The 22,772-nt window shown below is 46.5% G+C and overlaps 2 protein-coding genes across 4 annotated transcripts in view; both read right to left on the bottom strand.

Annotated features, from left to right (window-relative positions):
- The window catches only part of LOC104913510, a 35,499-nt gene extending 21,003 nt beyond the window's left edge, over nt 1-14,496 (bottom strand). The window contains exons 1-3 of one of the 3 annotated variants that reach the window (XM_019620580.2): nt 13,231-14,496; nt 2,580-2,628; nt 594-700 (exon numbers count right to left, since the gene is read on the bottom strand). The gene's annotated coding sequence lies outside the window, so the exon portion shown is untranslated. The remainder of the gene's footprint in view (nt 1-593; nt 701-2,579; nt 2,629-13,230) is intronic. The other 2 variants (XM_019620579.2, XM_010719892.3) reach the window with 2 other exon arrangements.
- A 2,579-nt stretch (nt 14,497-17,075) lies between these two features.
- Nucleotides 17,076-22,772, bottom strand: part of LOC104913509 — a 5,992-nt gene continuing 295 nt past the window's right edge. Inside the window, exons 2-7 of the mRNA XM_031555797.1 lie at nt 20,881-21,016; nt 20,649-20,702; nt 19,975-20,543; nt 18,490-18,577; nt 18,256-18,402; nt 17,076-18,119 (exon numbers count right to left, since the gene is read on the bottom strand). Of these exons, the coding sequence (XP_031411657.1) occupies nt 17,935-18,119; nt 18,256-18,402; nt 18,490-18,577; nt 19,975-20,543; nt 20,649-20,702; nt 20,881-21,016 (1,179 nt within the window). The 3' untranslated portion in view covers nt 17,076-17,934. The remainder of the gene's footprint in view (nt 18,120-18,255; nt 18,403-18,489; nt 18,578-19,974; nt 20,544-20,648; nt 20,703-20,880; nt 21,017-22,772) is intronic.

Genomic DNA, 22,772 nt, shown 5'->3' with positions numbered 1-22,772 from the left:
ACCAAGTGCAGTGTCTTGCATGGCCACTGCAGCCCAACAGGATGCTGGCTGGACACTGGGTGCCATCAGGGGCTCAGCTGCCACCCAGAGGCATTGCACTGGGAAAGACCTCTCCATTTCCACTGCATTTCCCCAGATAGGACACAGAGTAGTGATGGAAATCCTTGCTGACATGTCAAGCAATTCAGGTCACTCATGAAAACCTTTCTTCACCGGCCCACATCAAGAAAGGAAATAGTGCCACCTGCTCTCCAGTTCTCCTCCTCCTGCATGGCCCGAGCTTCTGCCACAATCAGAGAAGGAGAAATATCCTGGGATTATTTTGTGTTCCTCCACATCCCGCATTCTCACAACATCACCCTTCCCTCACCCACTCCTGCAGCTCCTCTTGCCTCCTGCAGCAGCCCCCAGCCCCAGGGCCACCAAACGCCTCCCCACGGGGTCACCAACACCACTGGGAGGTGCCAGCAGCTCTCCTCTCCCCCCAGCCCCTTAAGGACACGTCTGAGCTTAGCAGAAACAGAGCCCAGGAGAGCAAGAAAATAAAAGAAGGAGGTTGCAAGGAGAGCTACAGCCAAAACAAGGGTACCCACAGAGAGCTGTGTTTACCAGTGACCCTCACGGTATCTCCTGGAAGCAGACGGGTGCTGTCTTCTCCTCACATAGAGATCTGTGTCTACAGTCTCCTGAACCGCTTGTTCTGGAAGCAGGACAAAGAGAGAGAGAGCTCTGTTGATAAGCCCCTCGAAGTCTTCAGCAGGCCCTGCAGAAGTTTGTGTGGCAATAGTTGCTGGTGGGGCTAAGGAGGTTTGGAATGGCTGCCCCAAGTGCTGCATCCTATGTAAACACTGTACTGACCCCTTTCCTTGGCTGAAAATACATCTATCCTCTCCAGCTTGATTATGATTTTCCAGTGGGTTGGTATGTTTGGAAACCCAGCACACTGACCTCCTGAAATCACAACCACTGCACAGCACATGGAGACCACAGCCCACGCACTCTTCAAGAACCAAGAGGGGCTTCTGCAGCCGTGATTTACTCGGCCCCACACAGGCAGAATTAGGGAGTCGCTGGCTCCAGCACGCTCACTGTCCTTATGTGCATACAGAGGAATGGTCACCAAATGGCTCCATGGCCATTCCATTGGCCTCCCTTCTTCTCCATGCTGGCTAAGAGAGCAGGCCTGACGAGTGCAATACACCCTCCTCCAGTACCTGAAGCTGTCTTTCCTGCTTTCCTAGAAAGTGCCTCACCTGCTCACCTGCTCTGTTTCTCACATTGGTTCAGGCAGCATAGAAAAGCACAAAACAGAATGGCCAGAAATGGGTCACTTTTTGGAGAGCTGCCATCAGTGCGTTGCTGTTTGGTCTCTTCCTTACCCACTGGTGAAGTGAAAATCTGTGCCTGTGCTTTGTGTGTTGCACATACATTTCACCATTGTCGAATAGTGCACACACAGTTATTATGTTAAATGTGTGTGCAGCTAGTCTGTATAAAAATGAGCTGAGGTTTCCAAACACAAATCTGTAGAGTTTACAAAATGAGGAAGGAAGTGAGCGAAGTGGCTTTACCTGTGTCTGATAAAGCAGAGGAAATTGAAATTATGAGGGCTTCCTTCCTTTTAATACACACAATTCTAAATTGCTGGAGAGTAGTCAAGTCATCCAACACACGGCCCAGCCGGTCTGAGAGCTGGTTTTGCAGTAAGCCTTTGGTGTGTGGCCCCTTGGGACATGAAGATGCATTAGAGGTGCTGCAGACCAAAGGCAAGAATTTGCAAGGATGCTCATGATAGGACTAGTATACTTATATGAGTATTTAAATAGTTGAACAGGTAATGCTGGTATTCACAAGTGACTGCATTTATCTAGAACACACACAGATGGGATGCCAAGTGCATGGGTCCAGTGGGAATCACCCACTGTGTTTTCCCACTAAAGCTAAACAGAGAACAACCAAACCCAGGGGGAGGTAAGGGAGGCCAAAGTAGGTTTGGAGGTGAAAAGGTTTAAATATTTTCCTCATAAGAACAGCATCCGAACTAAGATTATCTTGTTACTGATAAATGCTTTTCTTTCAGAAGATTTCTTCTAAAACAAAACATGGATTTAATTATTTCATGTTGTTAAAAAAAATACTTTTGTGGACAATAGTAGCAAAACATCTAAAGCTTCCAGGAGCTGCCACCAAAAGCAGTTGTCGACTACATGTTTTTGAGGGCTGGCTGGGAACCTGCCGGTGGTTAAAGGGCTGGGACAAGCATGAACCCTACATGGCCCATCCTGGTGCAGCTCTCCTTCATTTGACCAGCCCTGAAGTCTCAAATTGTGGTCTCACCGCTTCCACGTGAAGGAAGGGTTGCTTTGTAAGGGGACAAAATAAAGTTTGGTTTTGAAGTCAACGACACCCCTTGTGCCTGGCAGATACTGCACAGCACTGAGCGCTAACGAAGAAGGAATCTGAACAGCTGGCTGGAAATACAGATGTTCATGCACGAGAGGGCAAAGCCAGGGGTGTTTCACCCCATCACTTCTGGTTGAAGTGGCAAAAGCACAATCTTAGAGTTTGGCCCAACTCACCAATCTCTTCCACAATATTCTCAGTGCTTCCAGGAGGAGTGGTTCTCTCCTGTTCAGAAACAAAACAAAACAAACAAAAAAGAATAACAACCTCAGGTGGGTGCCTCCTTGACCTGTCCCTTTGCTCTGAGAGAAGAGCAGGAAGCCCTGGGGCTTTCCACCATTGCTACGATTAAGACCACGGGCACCACAGGAGCAGAGGTGGAGCCCTCCTGCTCTCAGCTGCCTTCAGCTGCTCCACCCAGCAAAGTGGTCTCCATCCCATCCAGCGTGAGTCCTTCAGTTATGCTGCTGTGCAACCACGTCAAGAGCAAAGTCCTTCTCAGGATTTTTTTTCCTTAAAAAAAGCAACATTCAGAGACCTGAAAATTGGCACTCTGCATGCTCCAGGGTTTGGGTGAAAGAGCAAAGAACGGCCACTGCTCATCCTTCCAAAAGACATCACTGGCGTGGCTGACATGCACAAGGAGGAACGACGACAAACAAAACTCAGCACAAAACACAGCAGAGAAAAAGATGAACCAGGAAAAGAAATGAGGCGAAATGGCGTTTGAAGTCTCACAGAATTTCTTATGGAAACATGGGCATTGATCCCCAGGTGGTGAGTACTTGTGGCTTTGTAGTTTGGGATAATAAAGGAAACCGTTCCACTGACTTCAAAAGATCAGAACAAAGAATCCCTTCGTTTACTGTCACAGGAAGAAAAGAACACAACTCTAAGTTGCTTTACTGTACATGCAAGTATCATTTTTGGTCCTGTACACGTCAGCCACACGCTGCTGTCACTGTCAGTGCCCTCTGCTGCTGACAGCCCCTTGCCGTGGCTGCTCTCATTGCACTGCTGCCCCACTGCTCCTCCCTGCAGCACCTCAGACTCATCCTTGGACACAGAGCAGCTGAATACAGAAATCCCCTTTTAACCAACCCCAAAATATCTTCCAAGCTCTCGATTGTGCCTTGCATGTTCTGCACTCATCCTGCTTATGGCAGCTTGGAAATGAACGTGACTTAAGGACGAGGGCTGTGTCGGAGCAGTGGAGGCACGAACACGCAGGGCTGCAGCCAGCTGCCACGCTTTGCTCTCTCAGCAAATAGCACTGAGTGCTGCCAGCAAAACTCTGCTGCAGCTACAAACCAGAAGCAGGGATACAAGTGACTCCTGAGCTCTCACACGAGTATTTAATGATAAGGACGTGTTAGATTGTTTTCCTAGAGCCTATGGATTACAGCGGATCAGCCACGAGCCCAGCGCCTGCCTGCTGATGCTGTGAACAGCGGGTTTGCACTTCAGGTCAGCTCACAGGCGGGCGCCCTTTGGGTCACTCCTCATATGCTTGTAAAATAAATCTCTGCACTCCGCTCCTAAATCTGCTTCTCTTGTCTCCAAGCACAGCTGTGGCTTACTAAGTTTCCTTGCAGGGAGCTGGTGCAAGGAGTCACGTTCCTTACTTGCATGGCAGGTGCGAGCAGCTTGATCAGGACCTGATCTTTAGGCTGAGAAGACTCTTGCTGGGTGCACAGACAGATTGCTGCCGCTCAGGCTTTTCATTGAGGGGTCTCTCTATTTGGTGGCTCATGCTGTAGCAGCCATGGGCTTCAAACAGCTCCCAGAGGCCATCTGAGCAAGCCAGGGAAAGATTGGCCCACCAGGGCTTCACCATCGCCCGCCGGCATCCCAAACCTGGTGCCTTCCCAACAGGTCAGTGCTGATCTGTGGGAAGGAGCGGCTGAACAAAGGAATGGAAAAATACAGGACAAATGGGAAAAGCAAACCCAGCTATCTCCCCCAGACTGCACTCCAGAAGCCCTCCTTCTGGCAAGGCCGCGCTGTGACATTAACTTGACCTATCTGGTTTAAAGACAGCCAGTGGCTCCTGCTGTTGGTTGGGATATCTGAACGGGTCACGCTGGCAGGGCCCTGCATTCCTGTGGGGGCCTGACTGTAACTCAATGCGGTGCTGGTCAGGCTGCCCATACAGCAGCACCCTGCCTGCAGGAGCCCCACACCGCCAGGTGGAGGGGCAGGCAGTGGCCGAGGGCGAAGGTGATGCTGGGACCAAGACTGCTTTCAAACAGGAGGCAGCTCTTAAGAACCATGGGTTTTCCAGCTGCTCCACAAAGTGTTGGCCTCTGACACGACCTCACAGAAACACCAGGATGTGAGAGTCCGGAGCCTCAGAACAGAGCCTGAACAAGAGCAGCAGGAGGAGCAGACCACAGAGCCTGACAAGCTGCTGGTGTACGACTCAAGACTGCTGGCTCCCCTGGGCACAAACAATTTATAGGGAAACCACAGCAGCTCCTCCTGCCAAGCAATTACACACAGGATTAGCGCTTCCCTCACACCCGACTTGGTTATGGCTGCCCGGCTCTCAGCGACTTGCCTTTCCTAAACCCCAAAGGGCGTCTAATGCAGAGCAGACATTACAGAATCAAGCTCAGGCCTGTCGAGGAACTGCCACCCACAGATGTGCCAGTGCCACTGGACATCGCCAGATGCAAGAAGTGATTTTGCTCCACCCTTCCTCAGACTCACTGCAAGAGATCAAATGACCACATCTCAACACACTACCGTCAGCTGAGCCAAGGCGTATGCTGGTGGCAAAGCAAAAATGACTTAGAACATCTTAAGAGTGATTTAAACTAACGTACAGGTCTTCACACTTGAGTGGGCTAACAGTGGGCACACGATAGACAGCTTCAGCAGCTCTGCTGGGGAGTTTTATTCAAACCTACAGAGAGTTTTACCACTTCTTGGCAATTCCTCTCACTGAGTTCTTGCAGGTTGCTCCTCACCGTTCCTCTCTCACCACTCTGACTTGCCCTCTCCCCATCCTGTGGGCTCTCTGGGCTCAGTGACTCTCTGCCTAGTTCTCCACCTACTGAGTTGGCCATTAGCCCTGTTCGTTCACTCTGGGGAAGCTCAGTTAGTTACTCCTGACCCGCTCCTTTCAACCCTCTTGTCCCATGACTTCTTGAATTCATCTTGACTCTTCACTTCCAGCCCTGATGAAAACACTTCTGACAGTCGACAAATCTACAAACCCTGGTCCATAGACCATAGTCCTACCTGGCTTTCTATCCCCAAACACCACCCCTTCATTCTTTCTCAGTCACATGCTTTTTTACATTTCCTACTCACCTGCTTTTCCAATTTACTGTCCTATTCTATTTTTCACAGTCCTCTAGCCCACTCTGTGCTCACATTGCCATCAGTTCTTTTCTTCCAGGTCCTGCTGGAAGCTGCAGTCACCTTCTCTGTTCTCAAATTGTGCTGTGTACAATCAAAAACTTTTAAAATATTTCCACCTATTTCCTTAATATCGGTGTTTTATCCCGGTGTCTCTGCCAAGGCATCGTCTCCTTTGCCAAACTTGACATGCCATAGGCATACTCTGTCTTTTCCTAGAAAGACCCTTCATCACATCCTTTCTGTCTTACCTCCATAGCCTCAGAGCATTAGCTGGCACCTCTTGACTTTGCCCCTGCATGCAAGCTTTCATTATTCTTGGTCAGTCCCCTTCCTCATCTCATGGTTAGAATACTAAAAGCTTCAAATGGGCCATTACTCTTCTTCCTCTTGCAGCACCATATTGCCCTTTCTTACGGCTTACTTATGTATGGGTGGATTGACTTCATTTTCAGAAGGCAGGCTAAGGCTGTGTCTCCTGGGAGCATAATGGACTCTCCAACCTTCCTCATGTGCATTCAAAGGCTTTGAAGGTGAGCAACCTGTGCCGTACACTCAGCAGGGGCCCCAAACAGCCCATCAGAGTCTATCTGAAGAATATACAGTTCTCTGTAAACCTGGTCTTGAGGGCTGCCTCCAAGTGCTCTGCTGAATAAAGCCTGCAGTGAGACTTATCCGAGCTGAAGCGGAAAAGTGAGGCGCAGAACCCAGAGCTGCTGAGCCCTGGCCATAATGCTGTCCTATTCACCAAAGACTGGGAATCTGAAAAGGGGTCGATACTAATTATTATTACCTCACTGTTAGCTCCCAAATCCCGGGTCAGTCCAAACTGATCCATCCCAAGAAAGTGGTATCTTTGTCCCACTGGCAGATGGAAGTCTTTATCCTGTCTAGAAAAATACCTTTGGGCTTATAATGGCTCTTCGAAGGGTTCACTCCTTGCTGTAGACCTGTGTGCTCCTTTGGAGCCCTCTGTAATGCACTAGCATTTCTCACAAAGCCCTTCAGCTGTCCCCAACACGAGGACTGCTATGTGATCGATTGTAAATCTGTCATTACACATTCTGGTATCATTGCTCATTCCTGCAATTTGGATAGCTAGCAACTATGTTGGATTCTCTTCTGATGACCAGAAGATCTTGAAACCTGGTTTATCAGAAGTGAGGCAGGCTGGAACAAATGGTGCTGCTGATTTATCTGTGAGCTCACTTTGTGTGTTTGCCAGGAGTGGAGAATCTCATCCCTTCTGGCCGGGCTGCAAAGGCTGAATGCTCAGCACTGTGCCCTGCCTCTCTTTGGTCTGCTTATCCCATTTGCTGAGGAAAGATGGTCATCGAATAATGGTCATGCCCAAATCTAGGACATGGCATACACAAGGTAATAGGATTGTTGCTTGTTTGCTTGTTTTTTAATTGATCCTATGTAGATATTTGTCCTTCTGGTTCTTGCACTCAGGGATGAAAGTGTTTAAAAGCCTCTCGTGACCACAGCTTTTACAAATGCATGTAGTTCTTTAGAAATCCATACATTTGACTGCCGTGCTGTTGTTTGGCAGAAATTCACAGCTGTGCTCTGTGAGTGCTGCTCTTTGCTGTAAATCTGATGCTTGGCAGTTCTGCTGGCTAGCTCACATTTTTGCAAGGAAACAGAGCAAGCACACCATCATCCCCAGCTCACTTCCCTGTGTCCTTCAGGTTGCACAGCCTTGGCCTTATTCTCTTCATCTGACTTTCTCCCAGATGCATTTGAGATTTAGATTAATGCTTTCTGAACATTGACATTGACATTGAACTGGACATTTGTCCAAAGGCACAAAGATCATCCAAGCACACAATCCTATGCACGTCTATAAAAAAGGCACAGCATGGACTGTGATGGCTCATGCCAGGACTCTGGCAGGTACCAAACTGAGAGGAGACGTGTTTACTATCAACTGGATTGGATTAAAAAGGGATGCCACAGAAACCAAGTCGATAATTCAAGCATCCACTTGAAGAATTGCCTTCTGTCTGCATGCAATTTCCTGAGATATTCAGTCAGTTTCTGCACTGCCTTTAAACCACAGAATGATCACAAGAATGACTCTGCCCAAGTAACAGGCATTTTGGTTTAAGACTAAAGTATAGATTTGCTCATCTGTTAATCTCTTTGATAACTTATTTAACTGGGATTAAAGGGAATGCATTCTCTCGGGGACACAAGTATGTCCTGAAAACCCTGAGTTTAGTGGAAAGGTCCTTTTTCTTATTCTGGCCCATTGGCCACAGCAATTAGTTAGATATTTTGGCCACTTTTGTCCCCCTCGTGAAAACCTGAAAAAAAATCTACGGCAGTGATCTGCAAATAGTGAAGCAATCTGAAATAATTAGTAAGGAGAACACTGAGCTAATTAGTGTGAGCGGAGTACTGCTCCAACTGAGTTGCACTGAGTTTCCACCAGGCATCCGTACCACACAGTGCTGCACCGCAAAGGAGCCAGGACTCATCACCCAGCTTTGGCAACCCATCTGAACAGAAGTGCCAATGCACAGAACAGATCACCTTCCAAGGATGCCTGTTTACTCCTGTGTACAGTAGCAGCAGTGGTTAATTAGCTCAGGCTTTATGTGTGGAACTTGTAGGCATCTAAGTCAGCAATCAGGCATACTCCTCCCTCTCAAGTTAGACAAGTTAAGGGTTTAGGCCTCTTGTAAGTGCTAACAAGCATTGAAAGGCTTTGGAATTTCTGAGCTGCAATGCTTTACTTCTAGATCTCATTCTCTTCTTCAGTGGGAATACCACAGTCAGGGTGGTACAGGCTAAAGGCAAAGGGAGCTGGGACGTGGTTAATCACACCCTTCATCAAGACTACATTAGACGTTTTATTTTTGCTTCTAACTTCAGTGTTCCAAATCGTGCCTCGGGGCACCTAAGTTAAATGTCTGAAGTTAAACAGTGTGAATACCCCCCTGAGGTCAGTTCTGCTCACCCGAAGAGGCGGGCAGGGGTCCTGCTGCAGGCCTGGCAACACTCAGAGCAGAGTACTGACAACACTGTGATCGAGATTTCCCTTCAGTTAAACAGAGTCCTACACATCAAAGGCCGGAACACTGCCACTGCAGAGCACAGCACGGAGGACAAACTGACATGCCAACAGGATAAAGCCATACTGATATTATTATTGGTATGATATTAAGAGCTTGCCTGCCTGTTTATGGTCATTTTCTTCTGCTGCTGCCATCTCGCCTGCCTGACCTCACCAATACCTCATTCAAACAGCCAGGAAAGGAAACACCCAAGGCTACCAAACATACATTGGTTTTCCATCAAATAATATCCACTCTTTCTAATCTTTCCTGAAATAACTGAATTGCTTCTTGCGTCAGCCACGTATTCTTTCTTCATCTCATCTCACCCAGCTGTATGAGCATGTCACACGACTGAAGATGCCCCATCACAAAACGTGATGGTGATACCAAGTGATGACATTTACAATACAGTCAGCTTATGGCTAACACCAAGGCTGAAATTTTCTTACACAAAGTCCTCAAAACCTGGAACAGAGCTCTTGAAAATGTCCAGTCTGAACAGTCATTCAAGAGCAAAGATCCACAGAGGAACATAAATTTCCATCGTCTACCATTCTAATATTTCTGCTTATTTGTCATCCTATACCCCTCCATTTACCTTCTTTAACAAGAATCTTACATCCACTACTGAAACTAGAAATTATTCAACAAGTCTAAAAACAGGGGTCGTGCAAGATGACAGTTTTGACTTATTCTTGGAATATTCTTCTATATCACCTCCCAGACACAGTGTATACAAAACCTCCTACAAGCAAACAAAGCACAAACAATTAAAGGAATTTTCTTCTCCTTTTCAGTCTTTGTCAGTCCCTCTCTTGTAAGGCATGAAGCAGATTCATGCACATCTACATTGCTGGTTGCTGGCTCACATTACCAACTGCTGGGACATACTGGATTCTTATGGATCACGTGAAGGTTTATGTCACAATTAATTTTTCAGCCAACCAGAGTTAAATCTTGCAAGTTAAAAAATCCTAATCTGCTAGACTACAAATATAGCTGTTACTTAAATGTCACCAGCTGCTGGGACGGGGAAAGTGATTCAAGGGGAAGGAAATTCTGTACCTGTAAACCTCATTACCGATGATAGACTTGAAAGGCACTGAACCTCTGATCAGCTTGCTGGAACGTCCTCGCTTCCTTAACAGCAAAGAAAAGCAGGGCAGAACTGTCTTCTCATGTTAAAAGAGCTTGGAAGTTCATCGTGTTTCAAGGTGAACCTCAGTTCCACGTGCTGCTTGGAATGTGTCTCTTTAAAAGTCAGGGCTGAAGCAAATGTGAAACGTCTGTTTTCAGATATATGTTCTGATATCATAGAACCACAGCATGGGTGGATGGGAAGGGCTTGCCCACCCCTCCATGGACTGGCTGCCCCCCAGGGTCCATCCAAGGCCATTGGCACCTCCAGGGATGGTCACCCACAGCTCTGGGCAGCAGTGCCAGTGCCTCACCACCCTCTGGGTAAAGAATTTTCTCCTCACATCTCACCTCTTTTAGTTTAAAGCCATCTCCCTTGTCCTATCATTATCAGTCCATGTAACAAGTTGGTCTTGATCTTTTTTTTTTTATCAACTCCCTTTGAATAAGTCCCTGTGCCAGGGCTGGAGGTGGATGCAGTGCCGCAGGTGGGGGCTCATGACTTACAGACAGCACTGCATTCATTTACTGACCTTGGGAGGCACTTCCAGCAGCAGCAGCAGCACTGGTGGCACTGAACCTTTTGACTCACGTCGAACACAGCGTACACAGCTATGGGCCCCTGACTGGGTGTCAGGAGAGTCACTGCCTTTAAGTTGGGGAAGTTACCATGCATTTACCTGCTGCAGACCCCTCAGACATGCCCATTCGGAGCTGGGATTTCCTGTGCCGCAGGGCACGTCCCTTTGGATACAGCTCTCAGCTCATCCCCAGCTGGGGCACTGTGCTTCCAACCGCTGCGTGGCCCACAGCTGACGCCGAGGGTTTTCTAAAACCTGCAGCTGTGTTGAAAGACTTCCAGATTTTGCCTTGTCCTAACAGGAATGCATTCACTACCATCCACGGTACTGCAGCTTGGCTGGCGATCTATTTTACCAGCAAGTAGGAGGCCCACGCCTCCTTGCCATCTGTTACCACTCATTTTTCATTGCTTCTGAAAACAACCTGAGAATAACCCTGCTCTGATTTAGCTCGATGAAGCAGGAAGCCCTCGGAGTACATTTTTCCTACATGGTCTGCTTACTACTCTGTTCCACCTTCACCCATCCCACCTTCCTGCGCTTTGTGGCGTTAATTCCAACTGTTTGCTTGCTCTGTTTTGGCTGCCATAGTGGACCACTCAGTTTCCATGAGAACAGGGAGTCTCTGGAAATGGCTTTTAGTTCATTTAGTACAGTCACGTGCAAAACCAAATAGAAATTCATAAGGAAACAGGTTCTACCCTACTAAACAAAGGCTTAGATGAGTGCAATGAAGGACAGACATCCTTTTGGACATCTGTTTAAAAGACAGGAGAGCTTTCTCTGGTGGAAGACAGGATAATGGAAGGTGTCTGCACTGACACTGACCAACTGCGACTTGATCAGAGTCCATTTAATGAGTTCAGTAAAGAATCCGCAAAGCCTCCTGCTGGCACCGTTTCTGTTATTCTCAATCTCCACAGATTTGCACCTGAATGCTTGCCCAGCCTGGTTAGGTGGTGTTTTCTCTCCATCAAAGCATGTTTCGTGCCACCTCCCTCCCACAGCAGCACCAGCTGCCTGCTTTCTCAGAACCAGGCAGGAAAGCCAGCAGAAATTCTGGATGTGCCTGCTTAAGAAGACTGATGTGATCTCCCAAGGAGCTTTTGCTGCAAATCCTACCTCTGCTAGACAATACTGAGGATTTCATTTTCCAGAGATCCTAACTTGGCACCAACCTACACTCACTTTGAAAGAGATATTGAAATGCTCAGAAGGAAAAGAATGCTGCTCCTTCCGTGAGCAGGTCCTTCCTCGGCCCAGGAGAGGGAAAAGCCTTCATGTGTCCACCCAAGCCCAACTCTTGGGTGGCACAGAAACAACACCTCCATCACGCCACGTACCTGGGGAGCCAAGCCCACTCAAATCCTGCTCCAGAACTGTCCCAACACACTTTGCATGACCGTAATTAAAAACTCTGCCTTTCTGGCACTAATGCTGTTGAAAATTATGTTGAAAAGCTTTCCATTGTACTTCAGGAGGAAGATGTTATTTTGCAACGATGCGTTTTCACATGAAAAATCATTGCTATTTTTGATCTGCAGCAGATCTAATGAAACTAATAGCATGGACGTTAGTAAATGAAAGGTGCCAGTAAATAAATAACCACTGGAATTACTGCCTCCACTCATGCGCTCTGCACAACAGTCTCACATTTCGTATGTTTGCCTCTCTCCCTCCACGTGGATGCACTGATTCCTCCAAATAGCTCAGGCAGCTCTTGACGAAGAAGGAATTATGATCTCTTAGGGAGCTGCCTGGCTCCCCAAAAAGGTTGTTTATAGCAGCACCTTCAATGCTATGAAAAGAAACCTGTCTCTTGGTTCTTTGGCAGGCTGTGGATACCGACATCAAGGTCTGTCCTCTAAGGGGATGGCTTCGTCCCACCTGGGCCCAGAATGTGCTCACTGACACAGAGGGGTATTGGCACTGCAAGATACGTGTCTCAAGAATGAAGACTATAAACAGCTGCTAGCATAAAGTAACACAGCCTTGCATAGCTGCCATGCAACTCTGTCATCTCAAGGGCACAATCTGATGTATTGCAATGAGGATAACGATAAAAATATAAAGGCATGTGTCTTGTTCCATTCCCTAAATAAGTGCCTTGGCCAAGTAAGAGAATTTTGCAGGTTGCCAATAGCAACTTTCATGTTTTCAGAGTACACTGTGCACCATCTTCATGCAAAGCAGAAAAATTACCCAAGTCTCTCTCATGGCTCAATAGCATGTGTTCAGCCTAGGCTAGGCCAGGTGTCTGCAAAGCTCCTGTGCCCTACCACACCATATCCTTGCCTGAGCAAAGTGGCCAAACACTACTGCCCGTCGGAAAAGTGGGAGATTTTTACAGATAAAAACGTGCCCGATCATTTCTGAAAATAAGGAATGAAACCTGTTTCTGTTTACACAGGAGGGAATGTTGTTTAGATAGACACACACATGCACAGATACTAACGTGAATGCAACATATATAAAAGTAAGGTCACACACGGTTTCCTCTCACTGACTGCTCAATGTTGCAAAAATATGGAAGCACTGTTATTCTTCAGAATAGCGAGGCTTTCCGCCCACCTCTTCCCCATCCAAATTTATGGGCTGTGCATTTCCACAGGCTTAGCTCCCCAAGCAGGAGCTGTAGGTCTGCTGGGGCCTGAAGATTTGGATGGGCCTCATACCTGAACCCTTGTATGGCTTGCCAGATGTGGAGAGTAAGCTGCCTCCTTTCCTGAGTGCTCCACAGCTTCAGACATAGCATCGGCGCTTTTGTGCTGGTGATGGTGGGACTTCTGATCGTGGTGGCCCTCCCTTTTCCTGGCGTCTGTGTCGAAGAAGACGTGGGTTAACCTGTCCAGGTAGTGCTCCAGCTCCTCCTGGGTGTGCTCCAGTTGTTTGCCAACATTACTGGGAAAAAAGGAAGAGGAAGGTGGAGGGCTTTTGCTTTCCATCTCTTTCTTGACCTCCTCCACGTGTCGGTTATGCTTCATTAGATAAACCACGATGACAAACAAGATCAGGCACAGATACACAACCCAGACTTCTTCCATTTCGGTGGCTAATGCTTGTCAACGTACTCAAAGGAAAAAAGACAGATGTGCCAAACACAGTAGGTGTGTCAGTATCCACGGGAAAGGACTGTTGCCAGGAATCAAAGCACTGTGGTAACGTAATGTTCTATTTTCTAAGGCAGTGTGGCTTGCAAACTTTCCTTCAGTTCCAACTATGAATGCAGCAATGTGGACAGCAAAAGAAAATTTAAGCAAAGAAAACAGAATGGTTTTGTCCCTGGAGTAAAATAACTTCAGCAGAAAGGTGGAGGATCATCTGTCACAGCTTCTTATACCTTAAAACAGCAGTATTCCTCCTTGGTTTTGTTAAGAAACTGCAGGTACAATGCTTACTACTCTTCAAAACTCTTCTTTTTGTGTGGAGTTTGAATTCTCGTCTTGCTTGAAGTGGTAAGGTTTTCTTCTTTCTAATTCAAAGAGAAGATAAAGTAGGATTGGGTTTTCCCTCTCCTGTGGAAGATCATAGATTGTTTTATCCTTTGGGGGTCATGAGATGCCAACTCCAGGTGCACACCCAGCACTCCACAAACTGTCAGAAGGAAATATCAGTTGCTTGAGGTTGCTATAGATTCAGTAGGCCTGGTTTTGTTGGGAGAGGGGCTCCCAGGCCTCGGGAGGTGGTTCCAGCTGCACCCAGCAGGGATCCCTTGGAGAGCCTTTGTAGGCTGCTCAGCTGCGGCTCTGCCCCCCAGCTGCTCAAGGCAGAGGACAGGCAGCCCAGGGACCAATGAATGCATTTCCACAGACCGAGCCTGAAAGGGGATTGGAAGAACTTACCAACCAAAGTTCACAGCCAAAAGGGAAACAGCGACAAAATCTGCCAGGATGGGGCCAGCCTGTGAGGTGGGAGGGCAGCCACCAGCCATCAGCACCGCTCTCCCCTCAGAGTCAGGGTCTGCATGGAATGGGATTGCGTTTCCTAACCTTTGCTAGGGGATCTTTTTACAGATGAGGCTGCCAAGCCTAAAAGGAGCAGAGATCACACCCAGCCCGCTGCTGCCTCTGTGTGTCAATGCACTTGGTCTCATTCTTCTGCCGCAGAAACAACTCCAAAATTCCTCACTTCGTTCCCAGAACTGAGATCTTTCCCTTGCTTTGCTAAGGTGAACGGTCTGAGAAAAAAATACAATGCCTTGTCATCCTCCACTTCTGCTGTTCCAAGACCAAAGCTATTAGTCAGGTTCCACTCTAGAGGCACTGTTGTACTTTGCAGCCCCTTTCTGCCTGGTTTTTACATTTTTACTGAGGTCACAACCACACTGGAGGCTCTTGTAAGCAGTTTGCTGGTACAAGCCTGGCCTGCAACTGGTGCACTAGATTTTGAGGGGCACCACCAAAGGGATATAGAGCTATGAACCTGCCTGTGCCTCTCACAGCAATCTCAAGTGCACGGCACAAAGCTTAGGACAGGAATGCAGGCAGAGACAGGTAGGTCAGCACTAAGCTACATTTTCTACCAAAACTGGACACTTTCTCTTTTTCCCACTGCTGTACAGTGTGAATTCTGTGGGGTGACATCTCCAGCTACACATATTACAGCAACTAGTAGAGCTAACTTCTCCCCTAGATCTGACACTGCTGCAATAAGACATCCCAAAAACCATAAACGTCACCAAAAGTCTAAAGAAAGTAATGGTACAAAGGGGAAAACAATTCAAATGTCATTAAGACTGCATTATGACTTTGATGAAGAGGAATAGACTGACAGAGTAGCAATAGCATTTCCTAACCTACAATAATATTATTTCCTTCAAAATTAATGAAATGGTAATGCAGCAGAGATGCTTCAGACATTGCAGAGCTGACACATACTACCTGTGGAACTGACCAACCCTAATCCTAAACCTACTAACCCAAACCCAAACCCTGAGCCTAGCCCTAACCCTAATAACTCTAACCCTAACTGGAACCTCAACACTAATAGCTCTAACCATAGAATCAAAGAATGGCTTAGGGTGAAGTGGACCTTAAGAGTCATCTGGTTCCACCCTCCTGCCATGGGCAGGGTTGCCTACCACAAGACCAGGTAGCCCAGGGCCCCATCCAAACTGGCCTTGAACACCTGCAGAGATGGAGCATCCCCATGGATGAGCACCACCATTGATGGTGCTCTCCAGGCAAACCCTGGGCATAACCCTTTGGGCATAATCCTAATGCTAATAAAATTAACATTAACCCAAACCTGAATCCTAACTCTAATAACCCTAACATTACCACTAACTTCAGTACTCTAAACATAACCTTAAAAAGTTAACCCTAATCTTAACCCTCTAAACCCACCTCTATCCCTAAAGTCTAATCCTAACCCTGATGCTAATAACCCTAACCATGATAAATCCAACTCTAAACCCTAACACTAACTTTAACATCCCTGTCCCTCTACCTAAACTCTAACCCTGACTCTAAAAATACTAACCCAGGCCAAGCATGGCAATGAAGAAGTCCTGCAAAAGGAATATGTATTGGCTTTGCAAGTCAGCATTATATGAAAATCTCTGAAAAACCACAGCAGCCTCTCACCTGTGATAATGTTTTTTTTCCTGTGATTTCCTTGCAGATAACATGGCTGGATTAAGTTACACTGAACATTCATCTCACTGGTATCTCCTTTCTAATAGTGAATATCTAAAGAAAAGAGACCAAAGCAAGAATGTGTAAGGCTGCTTCCTAGAATGCTCCTGCAGCCTTCCACAGCACAGGAACATACCGTGTCTCACCAGCTCTAGATTCATCTGAAAAAAGAAAGGGAAGAAAACCAAAGCTATTTCCCAGGCATATTCTGCATAACCTACTAGGTAAGGAAAGAACTGTAGCTCTGAGGTCATATACAGCATGCTGCTTAATCTTAGTAAATGGCATGAAAACATTAAAAGTTTGAGAACAATGCAGCTTTCATATGCTTAATCCTGGAAATAAAATGAATACTGGTTGTTACGCAGAGTCAAAATGCCTGCAGTACTTCCCAGCAAACCACAGGGATCAGCTAAACTACTGGCTTCCAGACTTAAGTCTTCTCTCTTATTTCTCCCATTGCACATGCTACTCATGTTCAGTTTCTCATTATGCTCTGACAGTCATAATTTAACATATTTTAAACAAAAAATACCCTTGCAGATGCAACAGGCTGCTTAGTAATAAAATCTATTTCTTTTTGTAGACAGCAGGAGGTTTTTTTTTCAAGTCTTTCTCTGTAAATGTTTCCCACCAACACTCTGTTGCTCTCAGTACATGCTGGAATCTGCCTACACTTCCATTTCTTGCTTCTCATGCAGGATGACTGACTGGACTATAAAAAGGAAGGAAAGCACTGTGCCCTGGGGCCACCTGATACCACGTTTCCTTTTAAAGGACTTCTGTTCCTCCAGCTTTTTTAGGCTGAGTGGGGAAGAACTTCTGCATGAACGTAGGGCATGGGCTGACTGGCTGAAGCAACACAGAGACCCAGGAGACATACATTCAGCTGATCAGAAAGCAAAAATTTAATACAAATCAAATGCAAGAGAACCTTTGGGCTCCCACAGATCATTTCACCACCACCCAAAGTTTAGCATACAGCTGAGTGTCCACTGAGTCGCTGCTGGTTGTAACTGGGCTACTTGAAAGTGAGCTCAGAAACACAAATCTTTCCCTGACTGGAAACAATTGCTCTAACATTCCTAGGCTTGAACAAATCAGCATTTGCTGTTCTCTTCTAAGTCAATACCTGTCAATTAAATAGATGAAAGAGCAAGGATGATTCTCACTCATTTTCCTCCCAGATTCCAAACTTTTTTACTTTATGAATGGCAGTAATTACATACACTGCCCTGTGCTTCCTTGACACCAGAAGCTGCATTTGCACAGTTGTCAGGTGGAATGGATACATCCAGTGCACTTAGATTGCCTCCCCTCTTCTCCCTCTGCAGAAGCTGGGTCTTCTTTACAGAGCATTCCGTTTTGTGTGTTTTTCTTTCTCACTTGCTAAAAAAGGCCTCCTCTATTTAAAGGCAATAGGAGAGTGGGAAAAACTCACAGTATAAAAAACATTCTTAAGTTAACAGAAATTCTACAGGAAGAAAACCAGAACGTTCCAGACTCCATGCTGCAAAGGGGACTTTCTACAGTATGAGCATGGAGGACTACTGTAATAGATTGAGTCTTGGGTTCATATGCCAGGTTGGCAGATCTGTTTTGCACCTCTGAAGGCACTCAAAAGGAGAATCCTTTCCTTAGGAAATAAACTGAGATTCCTCAGTAACATTTTCTATTGCACAGCATCCTTCTTAAGGAGCTTTAGCAGAGTTTTTAGCCATGGTTTCAATCTAAAAGACTGTCCTAGAAGAAATTAAAGCGAAATTCTTCTTGAGAAACTGTGAATCTGAATGCGCCTGTGTCAGGTGTGTTGGGTGACTCCGGAGGGGATCCTGCTGATCCTTGGCTTTTACTGCATGCTCCGGAGCGCTTCCTGATGACCTGGCATTTCTTGTTCTGCACTTCCACGATCTTGGCAGATTTTGCATCTTAAAGAGGGGAGAAAATAGCAGGAAGGGATTTTAGGCACCTCATATGGCAAGCTCCCACACTGCAGAGCTGTACGTAGGGCGGGAGCAAAGTCCCTTCCTCTTTAATTTCCCCCTGCATGCAAAGTTTTCCTACCAGATAGCATAAGCTTCAGCTGTTTGCACAGCTCCTCCTCCATCTTCTTCCTGTAGTCTCCAAATATGGTTCTCATGATTTGACGTTTCTTCACCAGCGGAGCCTTGTCACTGCGCAGCGTCTTGATTGCACGGAGAGCCTCCTCAACTGAAGCAGTGCAAGGGAGAAACACCTCAGTTTAAGGTTCTCTGAACCATCCAACAAGGGAGATTTCTCATTTGTTAGAATACTCACCCTGCTTGGGAGTGGATTTCTGTGTCTTCAGGCCAATTTCCAGTTGTTCCACACACCAATCCACCTCCTTCTGCAGCTGGTCATCTGACTGCCATGGAACAGAGTGAGCACGAGGAAATAAACCACCCCAAAATTACAGCAGCAGTTGCTAAACGGGAAAAAATCAATCTGCATAAAGGCAGGACCATCCAGAATTTCAGGTTCTGGAGATTACAGGCTTCAATACAACTTCCCTGCTGCCTACATTTTCACTGGATAAACTTAAAGCACTGGGCAAACGTTTAGTTGCAATTCACTGTCTCTGTTTGATGGATTTAATAGCTGGCTGTCACTCAGATGACACAGTGGAAAGATGGTCAGGACCATTCATAAGAAAGAAGCTGTAAATTCAACTTATGGAGGAGAGGAATAAACGTTAACAAAACCAAAGGCTACCCAAAAACCTGCCCCAAATCCAAGAGTAAGCAATGGACAAAATCAGAAGTTGAGCCCTGGTGTCTCAGCCTGAGTGCTTGCTCAAACAGAAATGCATGAAGTCAAGGGAGACAAAGCCCACAAAGATGGAAGGAGAGAAGTCCTAACAAACAAAGCCAGCCAGTGGAAAAGAAAGGAAAAGAGCTGCATCCTACAGCTGAAGCACAAGAGTTCTCATGCTACCTCTTCCTTTTCCTTACAGCAGTCTCTTTCCAATGAATGGGATGGGATCTGCATTACCTTCAAATCTTTTTAACTCTCTGATATTCAGCAGTGTCTACTAGCAGGGTTATTGTTCAAGAGGCAGGTAAAAATATAATATAACTTCAGTCTAGAACATTAAAAGCAACTTTCTTGCAATATTATATGTCAGAATTGCTCAGCTGGCAGGATTTAACAACAACTATAACAATGCTGAAAAGAAAAACAAAATGGAGACCTGGACCATAGCAGAACATCAGAAAGTCTCATGATGTGTTCAGATCAGAAAATCTTAATGGTGTCTTCACATAACTTGTAACTTCAGCTGAACTTGGGCCTGCCTCACAGTGGGAGCCTTCCTGAAAGTTCTCAGGCTTTGCACTGCAACGTGCCATAGCCACGGCTGCACCACCTCGTAGCTTTTCTATTTGCATTCTGTGAGTAACTCATCCTACCTGATAATGTCAAGTCAAGAGCACGGTGTCTCCTGACACCAGCATGGCACTGGCTGATGACAGTTCTTTGTTTATTTTATTTTAAATAAAATGTGACACCCAGCTTCCCAGGATTAACTCTTACAAGTCTAAACATCAAATGCTTCAGCACAGGTCTGAAACAGAAAACAAAGGAACATCACATTTGCTTCCACTGATCAGATTCTCAACGGGGAGAAAACAGTTGCTCCAAGTCAGCAGCAATCCCTGTCTTTCATATTTATCTCAATTCATGTCAATATACTAACTGCACTGACATTAAGTTTCTTTTTTACTGAAGGATTTAACTTATAGGATCCCATCAATGTTTGAATACCTGAGAGGTCTCATCCTGATGGGCTGCATCTTTATTCTGGCAACCATTAGCTTCCACCTTTGCCTTCCTCTTGATCTCAGTTTCTTTTATGTCTTTTTTACTGACAGATGCATTTTGTTTCTTCTTCTTTTTCTTCTTTTGTGTAGCTCCCTCTGATGCTGATTTCTCTATCACTGTGCTATCTCCAGGGGCACTCTCTGGCTTGGACATCTTTAATGTGACATGGCTTTCATCCTCTCTGGGCACAGCACTCGCAGTTTGATCCAAGTCAGACTTCTCCAATGCTGAAATCTGCACCATATCTACTGATTCAGTAGGCACTGCATTAGCCAGCACTTCACCATCTGCTGCACCCTCCATATGTTGGCTGGCTGGAACTAATGGGACCCGAGGACAGTCTTCTTGAGGAATGGCAAAGCTGAAAGACAACTTGGGTTCTTGGCCAGAGGCAGCAAAACTCAGAGCTCCACTGCAGTTATTTTGCTCTGTGGTTCTTACATTGGTTTGCATCTGCTCAGCACCACTGACACCAGGGACTGCTTCCACAGGTGCACCAGCTGCTTCTGGGTCTGCTTTACAAAGCAAAAAATCAAATTGGATGTTGTAGTGAGATGATGTGAACCCCTCTGGTTTTGCCTTAGAAATTTGGTCTGACTGTTCCCCATATGACATACCTTCTGTAGCCTGCCCACTGCCTTGCTGTACTTCCACATCAACAGGTTTTGTGTCTAGAAAAGAAGAAGAATGTTTCTATCATTACGACTGTTTCCTACTATGGGGAACTGCTACTGCCACTCCCTCTCTAAAGCACTGCCAGAGAAGCAATCCAACACAAAGCTGCGAGATGGGAAATTCACAGAAAAGAACCAAATAACACCACTCCCCAAAGGGACCGCTCAAGCTCACCTGCCTTCTTTGTGCTCTTCCAATCCTCAGCTCTCTCAAGATGATAATCCCCAAGCACACAGTTTACCACTTCTTGCTTCTTTATAAAAGCAGTCCCATGGGAGCACAGGACCTTGAGAACATCTTCTCTCTTCTGCTGCACTCAAGAAAAAGACTGAGAGAAACAAGAAACAGGTTATGGTGGGCCCTAAACAATCTCCCATGAGACTCCAATGCCTGAGTCTCTTCTGAACGTGTACTGTGTTTACACCACCTCTGACTAATTCATGACAGGCAGTTAGATGAAAGTAAGCTCTAAGTGCTTCTAGGAGCTGAAACAATACCATGAAACATCCTTAACAGAAAAAAAAATAGATCTTAGTATCTTACTATACATATGTGAAGAATCTTACAGTGAGGCAAATGTGCAACTAACAGCACTGAGGCTACTGACTGCTTAACAACCATTCCCTCGAAGCAACTGAGAAATCCAGGAGCACAGCATGGTGTCTATTCTCTGGGAAAACTGGGGAAGAGCTGACTGAATAGTGAGTACACCCTAAAACACAGGGCTCTTGCTTGAGGCTCACACAAACCAGCCAAACAAATGGTATCTTGCAGGAGCACTGCAGGTGTAATGCTGAAAGTCCCACGTTACGAAGGGAGTAAAATGGCACTGCATGAGGCAGAAACACCTCAATAGGGCTGTGGTCACCCAAAAAAGTAGGACGTACCTTCACAGCCCCTGGGTGTCACATGCCTCCATCCCTGAGCACACATGCCTCCACCTGAATTTAGCTGTCTGCAATCAAGGACTGCTTGCCACTAAGAGCTATTACAAAGGGAGAATTAGAAAAATCCTCAGAGGAAGTGCTCCTCCCCAGTTGTGAGCTATTTTCGCTGAAGATCTCATAGCTGGCCTGCCTGAGCTATGCTGCACATCACTGATCCAGCCGTGATCCCAACCCTGATGGGATCTGCCCCATCACCACAGATATCTATGGCAATCTGCCACTCCAGACAGAGCCTGGCTACTTCAGCAATGCTGCTTCGTTCTCCTCACTCAGGCACTGCACAAACGGGCCCTTTCCTGCCAAGTCTGCCTATCCCTTGCTGTGAACAGCTTCTAGAGGCCATTCCTGCTGCACCGTGGCAGGAGCTTGAAGGCTGAAGCACAAGGCACAGGGGTAAGCAAGCACTATGATGCCCCAGTGAGTGTTAATTACTGCTCCATCCTCAGGTGCACCAGCAAACACTCTGCTAGACGTCTTACAAAGGGCAACCATGCTTCTTCCCTAAACGTTAAGTGTTAGCCATTTGTAAAAGCAGGACACGTCTTCATATGTTAACAACTTCTCCTGAAAAGCACTGCACTGATTTTATCTTCCCCCTTCAAACCAGAAAAATGAAGCCCAAGCCTCATAAAAATAAACTTACTGGTGTTTAAGGGCCTGTTTCTGATTCTGTATTTCTCCAGGTCTCTTAAACTAAAGCAGAGCTGCAGCAGAACCAACCAACAGGCAATCAGGGATGAAATAAGAGACAACGCAGAACACAGGGCAATCCAAAACCACGGGGAAAAAGAATGAAGCAGCTTACAGACAGCTCTGGAAGTTCAACGCCTTAATCACAGAACAGCTTCGTGTCGTTTTGCATTAAGAACAAATCCCGTGTAACGCGAGAACAGAAGAGAGATGGGAGGAAAGAAATAACAGAGCAAATCTGGCCACGCTTGGGGCAAGCAAGGCTGGAGTTTGGTTGCGGATGCTGAAAGAGGCAACGCACCTGAGGCCGGGGCCACGACCTGCCGGCGGGAACCTCCTGCTGAGCGCTCGGGGAAGGGCTGTGCGTACCGTCAGCGGGACAGCCGGCACACCGCGGGCAAACTCCAGAGCCCCGCAGTACTCGGCGCA

This window comes from Meleagris gallopavo, chromosome 16 (genome assembly GCF_000146605.3).
Source record: "Meleagris gallopavo isolate NT-WF06-2002-E0010 breed Aviagen turkey brand Nicholas breeding stock chromosome 16, Turkey_5.1, whole genome shotgun sequence".
Taxonomy (NCBI): Eukaryota; Metazoa; Chordata; class Aves; order Galliformes; family Phasianidae; genus Meleagris; species Meleagris gallopavo.
The sequence above is the reverse complement of the archived record's forward strand: the minus strand, read 5'-3'. Positions and strand labels throughout refer to the sequence as shown.